Raw genomic sequence first — 12,456 nt, 5'->3', positions numbered from 1 at the left:
AGGCTAATCCTCACATTCCTCCTGACAATGACACGACAGGTCCCACACACCCCTGCCTGTGCCCTCACCCCGGTGACACTGCCAAAGCGTATTAAGGCAAAGCGTTGCAGCGGCATGCCAAAAAGCCAGTGTGTCGACAGCCCCCAGCTAAGTCTAAAGAGTGAGACACCGGCAGCTTGGTGCAAAGCGCTCCCCATTCAAAACGCTCAGCCCTAAAGGGACGGGCAGGCCGGGAAAGGGCGGAGACGGGGCAGCTTCGGGACACTCCGATTCCTGCAATGGGCCAAATATGACCTTACCAAATGGGGGCGGGGGGATGTTAAAGCGATAGGGGTGATCAATCAACTCAGATGGGACTCTCCCTGAAATGAAGTCATCACTTGTCTCCGAGCTCGGTGGCCATGTGATATTCGCTCACATCGCAGGCATTCCGGTGGTCAGGGGATCGGGCGCCAGCTGTGTTTGTCTCGGGAAGGCTCCACAGCCTACCACAGCGAGGTAAGGCCCAGGCCGTGGCTCTTGCAAAGAGCTGCCCCTCTCCTCTCTGTGCATGCAGAGAATCATCCCCCCGGCTGCCCCGAAACCGGCTTTTATCGGGGCTACCTTCCTTACACCCCTTCCACGGGAACCACCTCACAACCAAACGACAACCCTGGAATAAAAACCAAAAACAGCCACCCAAGCTGGCATTCGGTGCTCGGCCTTAACGTGCCCGATGCCAGAAATACATGGAAGATCAAAAAAGTTCAAATCCAGGTCACACAGATCCTTGGGAAAAGAGGGGGGAAATCTTTGATTTATATAAGCAGGAAAATGAGGTTTAAAAGAAGTGATTTTGAAAGGGTTACTGAAAACACAGCTGTTGGTGCGCGCCTATAGCGAAGGGGCTCTGCAGAGAGCAAGCAAGCAAGGGGGAGGCTGGGTGACATCTATATTAACCTCTGGCTGCTCACCAGTGAGGGCCGGCGCTCCGAGTGCTGGAATGTGGAACAGCCCCTTCCAAATTTTAACACAAGCCAGGTTACAGCTGCAAATGCCTGCAGTCCACGCTCCCTTCTTGAAGCACTCCCTGAAGGAAATTTTTAAACTGTAACAGAATCTTTTTCTAATACTCTACAGTGGTAGGGCCTGCTCTTAAGGGGCAAAGGGAGAGATCTTAATGCCAAACACTTGTCAACAAAAAGGACAGGCAGATGGCATGAAGCAAAAACCAAACTGCGGAGCCTTCTCCCCACTCCCCAGCAACGTTAACAAAAGCCACTTTTATACGCTGACTGCAGTAATGATAGGTTTCCGACTTTCTCTCTCTCTCTCTCCTTTTATAATTTAGCTTCGAAGATTAAACAAATTTCATTCCTTCATAACCTGGACCAGAGATAAACAGGAGACACACACACACACACCAGCGCCAGCAGGCTTCTTTAGAAGATTCCAGACAGAGCTGTGCTGGGTTTTGCTAGGTGAGGACTTTTAAAGAAAGGTGAGGGCTATTGCTAGGTTCGGTCTGCTGAATCGCCACTGCCCCTGCCTGGGGACTACTTAAGAGAGGGTAGCCTGTTTTGAATTCCAAAATTAAGTCTACACAGAGGAGTCAGGGGCTTGTTAATCCAAACCAGTTTACAAATCTTGCCATTGAACTTAAGGGGCCCAGGCTGGGAAGATGTGAGTCTCACGCAGGCAGCTCAACTCACATTGCACGGGGCTTTATTGTACAGGCTGGGCTTTGTCACAAGGTGCAGGCTGAAGTCCTCGTTCCCAGCACCTGGTTTTGTCGTAAATTCCCCTCTCGTTTCCCCTCTAGTTTAGATCCTGCTCAGCCTGGCAAAAAAACTTGAATTCCAAGGAGAACAACTTATAGGAACAAAAACCAGTTTGGCTGCAGACAGAAAGAAGAATAAACGCGCCAGGTCTGCAAAAGCCTTCAGAGTTCAGGCAGGGCCCCCACGCACCCACACACCCAGGCACGCCGGCCTGCAGGACTGCGGAGGTACGCAGCGCAGTGGGGAGAGGGCAGCAGATAAAGGACAATCCCCCCGAGATCCCTGCAAGTCCCCCCATAATAACAAATAATGGTTTGATATGTGCAAGTGACACTTTCTCACTCTTAGGCAAAGTGTGAGAATAAACTTACCTTCAGAAAACTTTGAATATTACAGATCAGCACGTTCTGCAATCCAAGGCAAAACAGTGTGCCCTCTCAGAAAACTCAGCACCTCCAACAAGCCTCCTACATGAATCCCACCCCCACCCCTCTCCAAACCCACTGCCGCTCCCAAGTCCCTCCTGTGGAAAAATTCCAAGTCACAGCAGAACAGAAGGGACAGGCAGTTTATTCCTGTGCTGCTGCTGAGCAGAAATTAAAGGCCAACCTTAAAAGCATCTACAGGAAGCGTCTCGCCAAACTGCAGTCCAGGTCTTCACCTAACTAATTACCTCTAGTTTAGAGACAGAGAAAGAAAGAAAACAAGGTCAGTGTGCTCTGTTAAAAGCCACTCTGCCATCTAATTTGGAGTGATGTTCCAGAAAGCTGGACCTGAGAAAGTCAGGGTCCCACAAAGCCCAAAGCCAGCCTGACTGATTAAGAGGCTCAGACAAGCCGGTCTTTGTCCTTTCAAGATGAAAGAAATGGATTGAAAGGTGTGTGTACAGCCAGAGGAGGAAAACCACCCAGCTGTGGCCTTCCCAAACAAGCCCCAGCTTGCTTCCACTGCCGTGGGGGAGCAAACAGCCCGCCCCAAAGTTCCCAGAGTCACCGGTGAGTAGCCTGGTCCTCCTGTGGGCTGCGGGGAGCCCCGGGACTGACCATGATGCTGGGCCAAAGCTTCAGGGCACTTTCTGCACTGGGTTTGCAGAGCCTTCCACAGAAACCAGGGGTCACAAATACCTTTTTAATGACCCCGGCCAGGCTCTGAAGGCAGCCTCTGGGACCTGCGGCACTCAGCAGGAGTCATGAGTACCCAGCAGAGAAAGGGCCTTGGCTAACCCCAGGCTTCAGGGGGGCTACAGAGCACTGCGTTCACTAATTATTTTATGTGTATGCATTTGGAATTTTTCTTTAGTTTTGGCATAGGCAATAAACACACATTGTAAAAGAAAAAAAAATTACAGAGGCAGAAGTGCAGATGATGAAAAATCGAACCCCAGTCCCAGTCCTCAAGTCCCAGCTATGCCCCACGGCCGCACCAGTGAGATCTCTCTCCAGTTCCTGGCGTGGTCTCCAGCAGGACACAGGCACGCAAGCACACGTGCAACCGCGCTCACCTGCACCTCACCTGCTTCCACCTCATGCTCCGTGGAGATGGTTCTAAGCCAGGACATAAGGAGCTGCCTCGTTCCTAACTGGCTGCTCAGTATAATTTAAACTCTCCTGAAATTATTCGGGCATCTAAACCTCCCACCCCTTGCTTGCTGGAGCTTGTTTCGCTATTTGAATTCGGTTATTATTAAGCACAGACAATGGCCTCCCGGGAACTCCAGGGACCTTATCTGGAGCGGGAAGCTTTTAGGCGGATCCTCGCCCCCCCATCCGTGCCCCAGGTGCCCAGCGTGGGGCTTCGGGATCATTATTTCCATGTTGACACAGCTCCCGTGGGCGTGAGTTTGCTGTCTTGACTCGGTTCGGTTTTCGCAGCAAGCTACGCAAGTAGAAGGAAAGCGGCTCAGGAAACGGCGCTATCGGGCGTGTTATCTCGGAAGCCAAATATTTGACCGTCGGCCCCGCCGCGCGCCGCCGGGGGTTAGTTTGAGCAAGTCGGTGAGTGTGCGCGCACACCTCGGGGGAGCCGCCGGCCCGGCCGCAGTCCCTGCCTCGCGTCCCGGGGTGGCGGCGGCTCCAGCTGGAAACAGGGTCCCCCAGCCGCCCCGGACGCGTCCCCGCGCCACCCAATCGCTAACACCCGCGGTTTGCGCGCCACACGTGATAAACGCTGAAAATGGATTCTGCCGGCCCGGGACCTATCATTAAATATTTAAAATAGAAAACTCGCAATGGCAACGTTTCTTCCCCAGCTCCAGCCGAGAGTGAGGGGGGCGCCGGGCGGCCGCGAAAGGGGGTCCCCAAGGTGCTCGGAGCGCGCAGCACGTGAAGGCGGGCGCACCGCGAGGGGACAGGTAGGGCTTCCCGGCGCGGGGAAGGGAGTGCGACGCCCGCGACGCCAGGGCCAGGCAGGGCTGAGAGGGGCCCAGGAAGGGCGGGAGGGCGGCTTGGCCGAGAAGGGCTCTTTAAATGCAGGTAGCGCGGGCCGCGCCGGCTCGGGACAGCTCACATGACCGAGCCCTGCGCTTTGAACTGAGCCGCGACCCGGCGGGCGCCTCCGGCCCCAGAGATGCGGCCAACGGCTTAACAAGGAAGGTGCTTTGGATAGGTCCCTCCCTCCCCACAACCCCCACGGCCAGCAGCGCGTCACCCGCCCTACCTAGGGGCGCACACGGCTTGGGGTCCACTAGGGCCAGGGCGGAGAGGTCCTCCAGTAAGCCCTGAGGTTTTGCAAACGGCGGGAGCGGAAAGCTGGGCAGGCTGCTTGTTAGCAGCGCAACAGCCCCCTCCCTGTCCCAAAGCACCCCCTGACAGAGGCGCGCACCCCCATTGCTGCCCTTACTCACCGAGGTTGACGAAGCTCATGACCATGTCGGCGTCGGTGAGGAAGTGGCTATCTTGCAGACTGGCCAGAGGGGGGCCCTGGGTACTGAAGACGGCCTTGTAGGGGTAGGAGAAGCCCTGGCCGTCGGGCCCGCCGCCCTCCTCCACCGCCATGGCATTGTACAGGTCCAGCATGAACATGGGCGCCGAGTTGTGCTTGCCCTGGAGGTGGGGGCGCGGGCGATGGGGCAAGCCCAAGATGGAGAGGATCTCACGCTGCATCTCCCGTCGCTCCTGGCTGCGGAGGCGCCGGTGGATGAAGCTCGAGTGCACCTCGTTGTCCAGGCTGAAGTCGGCCAGGGCGGAGCGCAGGAGGAACAGGGGCGCCCAGAGCGCCACGAAGCTGTGCGGCGCCGCGGCGCGCAGCGAGCGCACGTGCATCGCGCCGGCTCTACGCGCGACCCGGGCTCGGGGCTCCGGGCGACCGGGCCCGCGCCGCCCCAGGTGGCAGGCAGCCGTCCACGCCGCTCGGTCACTTGCTGCAGACTGGCCCCGCTGCGCCCGCGCCAGACATGGCCCCTCCCCGGCCGGCTGCGCTCAGCCCCGACCCCCGCCCCTTGTTCGGTGCTGGCCCGGGGCCCCTAGCCCCGCACTCGCCCGGGCGCACCGCGGGGCTTGGAAAGCAGCTCCGGCGAGCGAGCAGGCGAGCGAGGAGGCGGGCGCGGGTGGGAGGAGCAGCCAGCAAACCTACGAGTCCAGAGAGCTAGCGCCGAGGAGTCAGCGAGGCGGCGGGCGGGCGCGCGCTCCTTCCTCCCGCTGCTCCGGCGCTCTCGCCCTCGAGCAGCGGCGACCCACCCTCTTCCAACCTCCGGTGCCGAGAGCAGGGGCCCCGATCGCTCTCCCAGCCCTGCGCGCCCCGGCTCGCACGAGAGGCCGCCTCGGAAGCCCCAGAGTGGTACGCGCTGGGCTGGGAGGAGGAGGAGGAGTGGAGGAGGAGGAGGAGGACGGGCTTCCAGGGGCCCCTCCCGCGCCGGCGGCCTCCCACCTGCCCTCGGCCCCGCCCTCCCCCCAGCTGTGCCCAATGGGTTCATTCATTCCTTCTGGTGCGCTCCACAAATATTTACCGAGTGCCCACGGGGTGCCCAGCGCCGGGCCGGACGCCGCGGGGACGTGGAGGCAGGAATCCGAGCCCGCCCTGCGACCTCGGGACTCGCAGTCCGGACCAGGACGGACACCCGAGCAGGACCTGCGGGGTTCGGGCTGCGGTACGAAAACGCGGGGGAGCGCGGGGGAAGCGCCCGGGTAGCAGAAGCTTCCCAGAGGCGGTGACCCTTGAGCCCGCCTTGTCCCTCTGTCCCCCTTCCGTTGGTTCAGCCTCGCTGAGCCCTCCAGGCTCCCCCGACCTGCCTCTACCTCGTCTTCGCACTTGGCGTTCCCTCCCCCGCACCTCCCTCCCTCGCCCGCGCCAGATGCCGTTTTCGCCTCTCGGAGACCGTCCCAGACTGGCCTCGCTACGGCCGTCGCTGCTTCTGTCAACCCAAAGCACGCTTGCTTTATTTCCTTTAATTTCTCTTGCTGCCTGCAGTTCCCGGTTGCGCTGTTCCGCGCTAGAGACCCAGCGCCCGAGGGCCCAGCCCAGCGACGTCCCGGCAGCTCCCGGAGCCCAGCGCCCAGCGCCCGGCAGCCGCTGTGGCCGCACCGTCCACGTTTGTAGAACGAATAAGTGAACTTCGTGTGAGCTAGGGAGTTTTTCCCCGCCTCCTCCTCTTTGGGGCCCGTATATTTCCAGCCCCCCCCCCACGCTCCCCAGACTAGACACCGCGCGCCATTGTCTGCCCTTCCCTGCCCCCACCTGGCATTCCCCGGGGGGGCCCACCCGTCTTCGCATCCGGTTCCCTGCCAGGGTCTGTGCCAGAGATGTCACCCTCCAGTCATCCCATAAATGACGCTGAGCCCCCCACTTGGTCACAGGGAGGCCCCAGACACCTTAGAACCCGCCCATCTCCTCTGCCAGTGTGGGACCTTAGGCGAATGACTGCTGCTTAGAGCCTCAGTTTCCTCATCTGTAAAACCGGGAGCAAAATAACCCCTCACCCAGAGTAGCAATGAGTGCAGAGGGGTAAAAGTTCAGCCCTGTCTCCCTCTTCTCCTGGGGCTGGGACAGAGGGGGGTCCCCAGAGGGAGTTTGGAATGAGCAGTGAAGGGCAGTGTTTGGGGGGCTCTGGCTAAGCCTCCTGTGGGGGCTGGTCCTCCCTGGAGCAGGAGGCCTGGGGAGCAGGATCTCACCTTCTGCAGATTTCTGGAGCAGAGGCTCCCTTGGAGGCTTCTGTACAAGACAGCAGCTCCAGGCCACATGGTGAGAGGCCACATGGAGAGAGAGACCACGTGGAGAGAGAGGCCGGAGTCCTGCAAGGTAGCAGGAAAACGCCAGGCCTGAGCAGGCCTGAGCCCCCTCAGCCAGGGCTGAGCCTGTGCCCTCTGGTCCACCAAGGCCCCCGAAACCCCCTCCCTCTGCTCGTCACCCGCTATCTCCCCCTGCAGCACAGGTGTGTTGAGCACTGGGTGCCAGGCAAGGTGGGCCGCTCGGGCCGCAGCCTGGGCAGTGGCACAGGGCCCTGATCTCCCAAGGACCCCATGCTGGGTTTCCTGCTCTGCTGTCACCACAGTGCAGTTCTTAATAATCTGTGAACAAGGGCCCCTCATTTTCATTTTGCACCAGGCCCTGAAAACTGTGTGGCCGGCCCCAGCGTCAAGCACAGAGCTGGGCAGGAGGACACAGCAATGAGCGGCCTGCCTGGAGGCCTTCATCGAGACACTGGCTTTCAGGCTGGGGGAGACAAAGCAAGAACCTTAAATAAGGTTTGGGGACAGAAGGGGACACAGTTCTTGCCCGTGGCTTCGCTCCGGCAGGGTGCAGGAGCCAGGCAGAGGAGGGCACACAGGAGAGGGAAGACGAGGATGGGCCTAGTGGAGCGCAGGGGTCTGCCCCGGGATGGCCGGGGAAGTTGCAGGAGTGCCGCCAGCACCCGGGGGCCATCTGAGAGTGTGCAGCCGAAGAACCCGGGTCATTTGTGGGGATTGACAGGGTGGGGTGGGGAGGGTGGGGAGGGGAGCCGGCCTTCCCAGGGAAAGGCATCGGAGACAGGGGAGCCAGCAAGCAGGAGCCCTGCAGAGTGGGCTCTGTCCCGGCCCCAGCCGTGCCCCCAGCAGAGATGCAGAAGGTCGACTTTTCCCAAAGCCTAAATGAAGATGAGAGCCAGGGCGCCCCACCATGCGGCAGCCTGTTCTGCTGCTCATGCGCTCTCAAGTCTTTTGGAGGGACCTTCCCAAGCAGGTGAGGCTGGGCCCAGGGCCGCAGGTATGGGTACTGCCACTGTACCCATGGAAACAACCGCTTTGTCAGCATCTACCCTTGTCCCCCCTCAGCCACCCCTGAGAAGTCTGAAGCAAAGATTCCAGTTTACCCCTCTTCTTGCATCTCACCCAAGCCCACCCTGAGCCTGGCACACAGCAGGTGCTTAATAAGTGCCAGTTGAACGAATAACAATAAGCACAACCAATACCCTAGGAGCCCAGTGGACCCGGTGCTGATCTGCAGGCGCCAGGCTGGAGAGTCCCCCAGACCTCTCACCCCAGTGGCCCTTCCTGCAGAAGCCATCTTTTCTCATGCAAGATGAAGAGACAACACACTCTTCATATCCAAGGCTCCAGAGATAAGGTTTCCTCTGAACTCCCACAACCCCCATTTAGCCTTATCTTTCCTGTGATCCCTGCTGGGGGAGGGGGTGGGCTCTTTCTTCCTCCCCTAAAGGAATACCCAGGACTGCACCAGGCCCTCAGTGAATGCTGAATGAATGAATGCAAACATGCAAGCAAGGAATATCTGCTGGGAGCACGTCCCATCCCGTGCTGGTTTGGGGCCGGAATGAGGCCGCAACCAGGAAAGCCTTTGGGGATTATCCAGGGCAAGTGTTGGGCGGCAGAAGGCAGCCTCAGCTTCTGAGGCCTGCCCACCAGGGTTCCCCACCTGCCCTGCCACTCCCCGCTGTGTACCATGGGCAAGGGCCTTCACCTCTCTGCACTTCTGGTCCCCCCTCTAAAATGGGGGGACTGACAGCACCTGTCTCCTGGAGTTGCTGTGAGGATTCAGATGGTAATTCAGGTCGCAAAGGGGCTTCCCACGATGCCAAGGGTGCAGAGACAGCCCTTGATACGTTAGTTACCATCTGGATGAAAAGGAGAGTGTGTTAATAGGAAAGCCTCCTGAGTTAAAAAATAACAACAAAACTTTTCAGGATGATCTGTTTTTTGGCCAAGCAGAGAAAAGCAAATTTATACTGACTCAGAGAGAGAGAGAGAGAGAGAGACAAACAGTGCACGCAATAGCATAAGGGCAAAACAGAGAGCAGAGCAGGAAGGTGATATCAGAGATGAAAGAGTAATCCCTACATTCCAAGCCCCTCATTGTCCCCCAGCCCCACCCGAGACCAGCCAGGGCCCAGGGACTTCCCTGGGGCCTATCTGATTTCCCCAGCAGCCAGCCCCCCACCCACACCCCAACCGGCTGCAGCTCCCCCAGCCAGGGCACCCAGCGCTGGGCTCCAGGGTGGTAATCCGATCTGGCCCAGTCTGCTGCACACCTGGGCCTCCTTCCCCTGGATGAAAGACAGCCTGGAATCCCGAGGGGTGTTATTGTGTCCGCACCCTTCGCCTGCTGCCTCCCAGCGCTGGGCAAGGAGTTTTCATTTCCTACCTCATCAGTCACATCTTGCCGAAGTGATTTTGACCACGTCAGCATATGTCTCTCCAAGGCAATAAAAAGAAGAAAAGAATTCTGCTGACACACACATTGTTCAGCGAGGTGGGGACCTCGTCTTCATCTGCACAGCTCTTATACCATCTGCCCTGGAGGAAGCTCAGCCCGCCTGGGGGACCTATGGAGGTGCCCAACACAGCCAAGGGGTCTGGGGCTGCTCCTTCTGCCCACCCCACCTGGCCTAGGCCAAGTGACCTGGACCTCAGCCCCCAGCACGGCTGAAAATGCTTGTGTGCAAACAGACCTACCCAGCAGAGGAAATTATTTTAGCGCACCTGTGAGGAAATTTTGCCTCCCATGCAAATCTTTCATCACACTGCGGTCCAGGCTGCCTGCGCATGTTCACTCTGGGATTTTCTTTGCAAAATTTTTTAAACAGCCGAGTAAGAGACTAAACGTCTACTGTCAGTCTAAAGTATACATGACAATGGTCACTGTTCCAAAAGGAAAACACAAGCAGACAGAAAGACACACACACACACACACACACACGCATGCACGCACACGCGTGCATGCGCACCCAAGAGAAAGCCAAAACCACAGCGGGATGTCCAGGGTCTCCAGCTAGGGGGAAGCTGCGGCTTTGTTTATTGTTATAATGGCTGTTATTTCTTCCCGGACTGGAGGAAGTCTGGTTTTGTTCTGAGCATTAACTGTCCTTGGTTCAGCTTTAGAGGGAGCTCTTTCCTTCTGCCAAAACGTGACAGGAGTGGCTGGCCATCAGAAGCATGTGCTCCTGCCAGGCACCTGCTAGGCCTGCACTGCCGTAGCCCACGTGGCCCTCCGCCTGGAGGGGCCTGTTCTCTCCCCAGATCACACGGAAGGAGCCGAGACTCTGAGAGTGACTGGCCCAAAGTCACACAGCTAAGCTGTGACAGAGCCAGGACCCAAAGCCACATCTGTCTGCACAGACCAGGCCTTGAATTATCGGTGCAGTGACCAGGGAGCAGCCCTGTTCCCCACGCTTTGTCCTAAAGCAACACGGATCCCCCGGGACCTGTTAGGACGTCTGCACTTTTCACCAGCGCCCAGAGAGTGCTGGCGCTGTGATCCTCGGACTCCGCACTGAGGAGGAATGCTCTAATTCTCTGCCATCACAGCTAACAAATTGTTTGAAGCTTCAAATGAAGCGTCAGTATTGGCTCGCTACGATCCCAAGTGTCTTTTTTTTTAACTCATTACTCCTCCCAACTAACTACCTTATGAGATGTTCTTTATTATTATTCCCGTTTTTCAGATGAGGAAATTGAGGCTCAAATACTTGAGGGAAACTACCCAAAGCCACCTTGAGGGTGAGTGGTGACATCAGGATTGTCACGCAGGCTGTCCAACTGCAGGACCTGAGTCCCGAAGCACTGTCACACCAAGACAGAGGGCCTGTCTTGGTCCTGTGTGCGCCTCTGAGTGCCAGCAGCGGCTCTGCACACAGTGGGTGCCCTGTCAGTGTTCCGCGAACACCTAGAGCATCTCTGAGCTCCCCTCTAACTCCTCCTTTATTGCAGAAGTCACGCAGGGAAATGCCTACAGGCACCCAGCAGGTAGCACAAATACAGAGATCCAGGGCCCAAAAAATACTTACTTTCCTCCTAATTCCACTAAAGGAAGCCATGAGCACAGACATGATGACATTGGCAAGGCGCATTGGCTGAGATGCAGGGAAGAGGGGTGGGGACCAGCGCGCACTAGAAATCACATGCTCGTGGATGATGCTATCCAAGAATTTGATTCCAACGTTACCAGATCTGATTTTCAAGAGAAGCTGGAAACCTAGGTTTGAATGTGACAATTCTCAATGCTTATCTGTTGGCAACTAATTTAATTTGGTTTAGAGCAGAAGTGGAGAACCTGCAGCCTTAAAGCCTCATGTGGCCTTCTAGGTCCTTAAGTGCAGCCTTTTGACTGAATCCAAATTTTACAGAACAAATCCTTTTATTTTTAATACATTTTGTTCATCTTTTATATTTTTATTTTATTTTTAAAATGAACGTATTTAAAATGCCAAAGAATATAATAAGTTTCAACAAAATAATCCAGATGGACCAACACAATTGGAGGCTTAGTAAGCCAGAAGGGCTAAAATGATGGCTGCTACGCTCATGAGTTAGTTCTAACTTCCCCCGCCTGACTGGCACCACTACCGCACTAGGCTGGTTGGTGAGAGTTTATGCGAGTCAAGTACATCAGTTTGTTTTCAGCTTTTGACAGTGGTTCACTGTGTTTCTGTTTGAAGTGGAATTTGTGAATAGCTGCACAGCTCAACAGCATTTTTTAATTCTGTCTGCTTAACAGCCCATCATGTCAAAGAAGACCAAGAGAATGCTGAAGAAAACAGATTTTTAAATGAGGACTGGGAATTGCATTATTATCTTGTTTCTGCTAAATATAAGATGATTCGCTTGCTTGGTGATACTGCAATATCAACATTAAAGCAATTCAGTGCTCAGCAGTATTATAACATTCATAAGGACCACAAATATTTTAAATTAGAGAGAGAGGAGCAAAAGGTTGTATTGCAGAAATTGAAAGATGAAAAGCAAAAGCAAAGACAATTCTTTCAAGCCACAATAAGACCTGGAAATAATGCCACTGAAGTAACTTATAAAGTAGTTTATATACTCGGAAAAATGGGAAGCCATTCAGTGATGTAGAAATTGTGAAAGAATGCATTGTAGAAGTTGTAGGATGCTGAGACCCAGATAATGTTTCAAAGTACAAAACACTGCCTCTCTCAAAGAGAACCATAACCGATACATGGCATGAATTAGCCTTCAACTTAACAGAACAACTTCATGTAATACTTCAAAAGGAAAATAATGTATTATTCAATCACTTTGGATGAATCAACTGATACTATGGACTCAGTGTAGGTTTTATACTTCATTCAGGTCATAACAAAAGATTATCTTTGCTACAAAGAGTTACTCGCTTTGGTCACTCTTGCAAATAGAATATGGGGAATAGATATCCTCAATGACTTTCAAGATAAATGTCATGAAGTTGGACTGAATTTGGTAAATTAGTGAGTGTATGTACAGACAATGCACCTTCCATGACAGGAAAA

At 55.6% G+C, this 12,456-nt stretch overlaps 1 protein-coding gene across 1 annotated transcript in view; it reads right to left on the bottom strand.

The window, feature by feature from the left end:
- Positions 1-5,534, bottom strand: part of BMP7 (bone morphogenetic protein 7) — a 75,704-nt gene extending 70,170 nt beyond the window's left edge. The window contains exon 1 of the mRNA XM_012770495.2: positions 4,603-5,534. Within this exon, the coding sequence (XP_012625949.1) occupies positions 4,603-5,020 (418 nt within the window). The 5' untranslated portion in view covers positions 5,021-5,534. The remainder of the gene's footprint in view (positions 1-4,602) is intronic.
- Positions 5,535-12,456: the final 6,922 nt, after the last annotated feature.

Source organism: Microcebus murinus, chromosome 16 (assembly GCF_040939455.1).
Source record: "Microcebus murinus isolate Inina chromosome 16, M.murinus_Inina_mat1.0, whole genome shotgun sequence".
Lineage (NCBI taxonomy): Eukaryota > Metazoa > Chordata > Mammalia > Primates > Cheirogaleidae > Microcebus > Microcebus murinus.
This window is presented reverse-complemented; position numbering and strand designations above follow the sequence as displayed.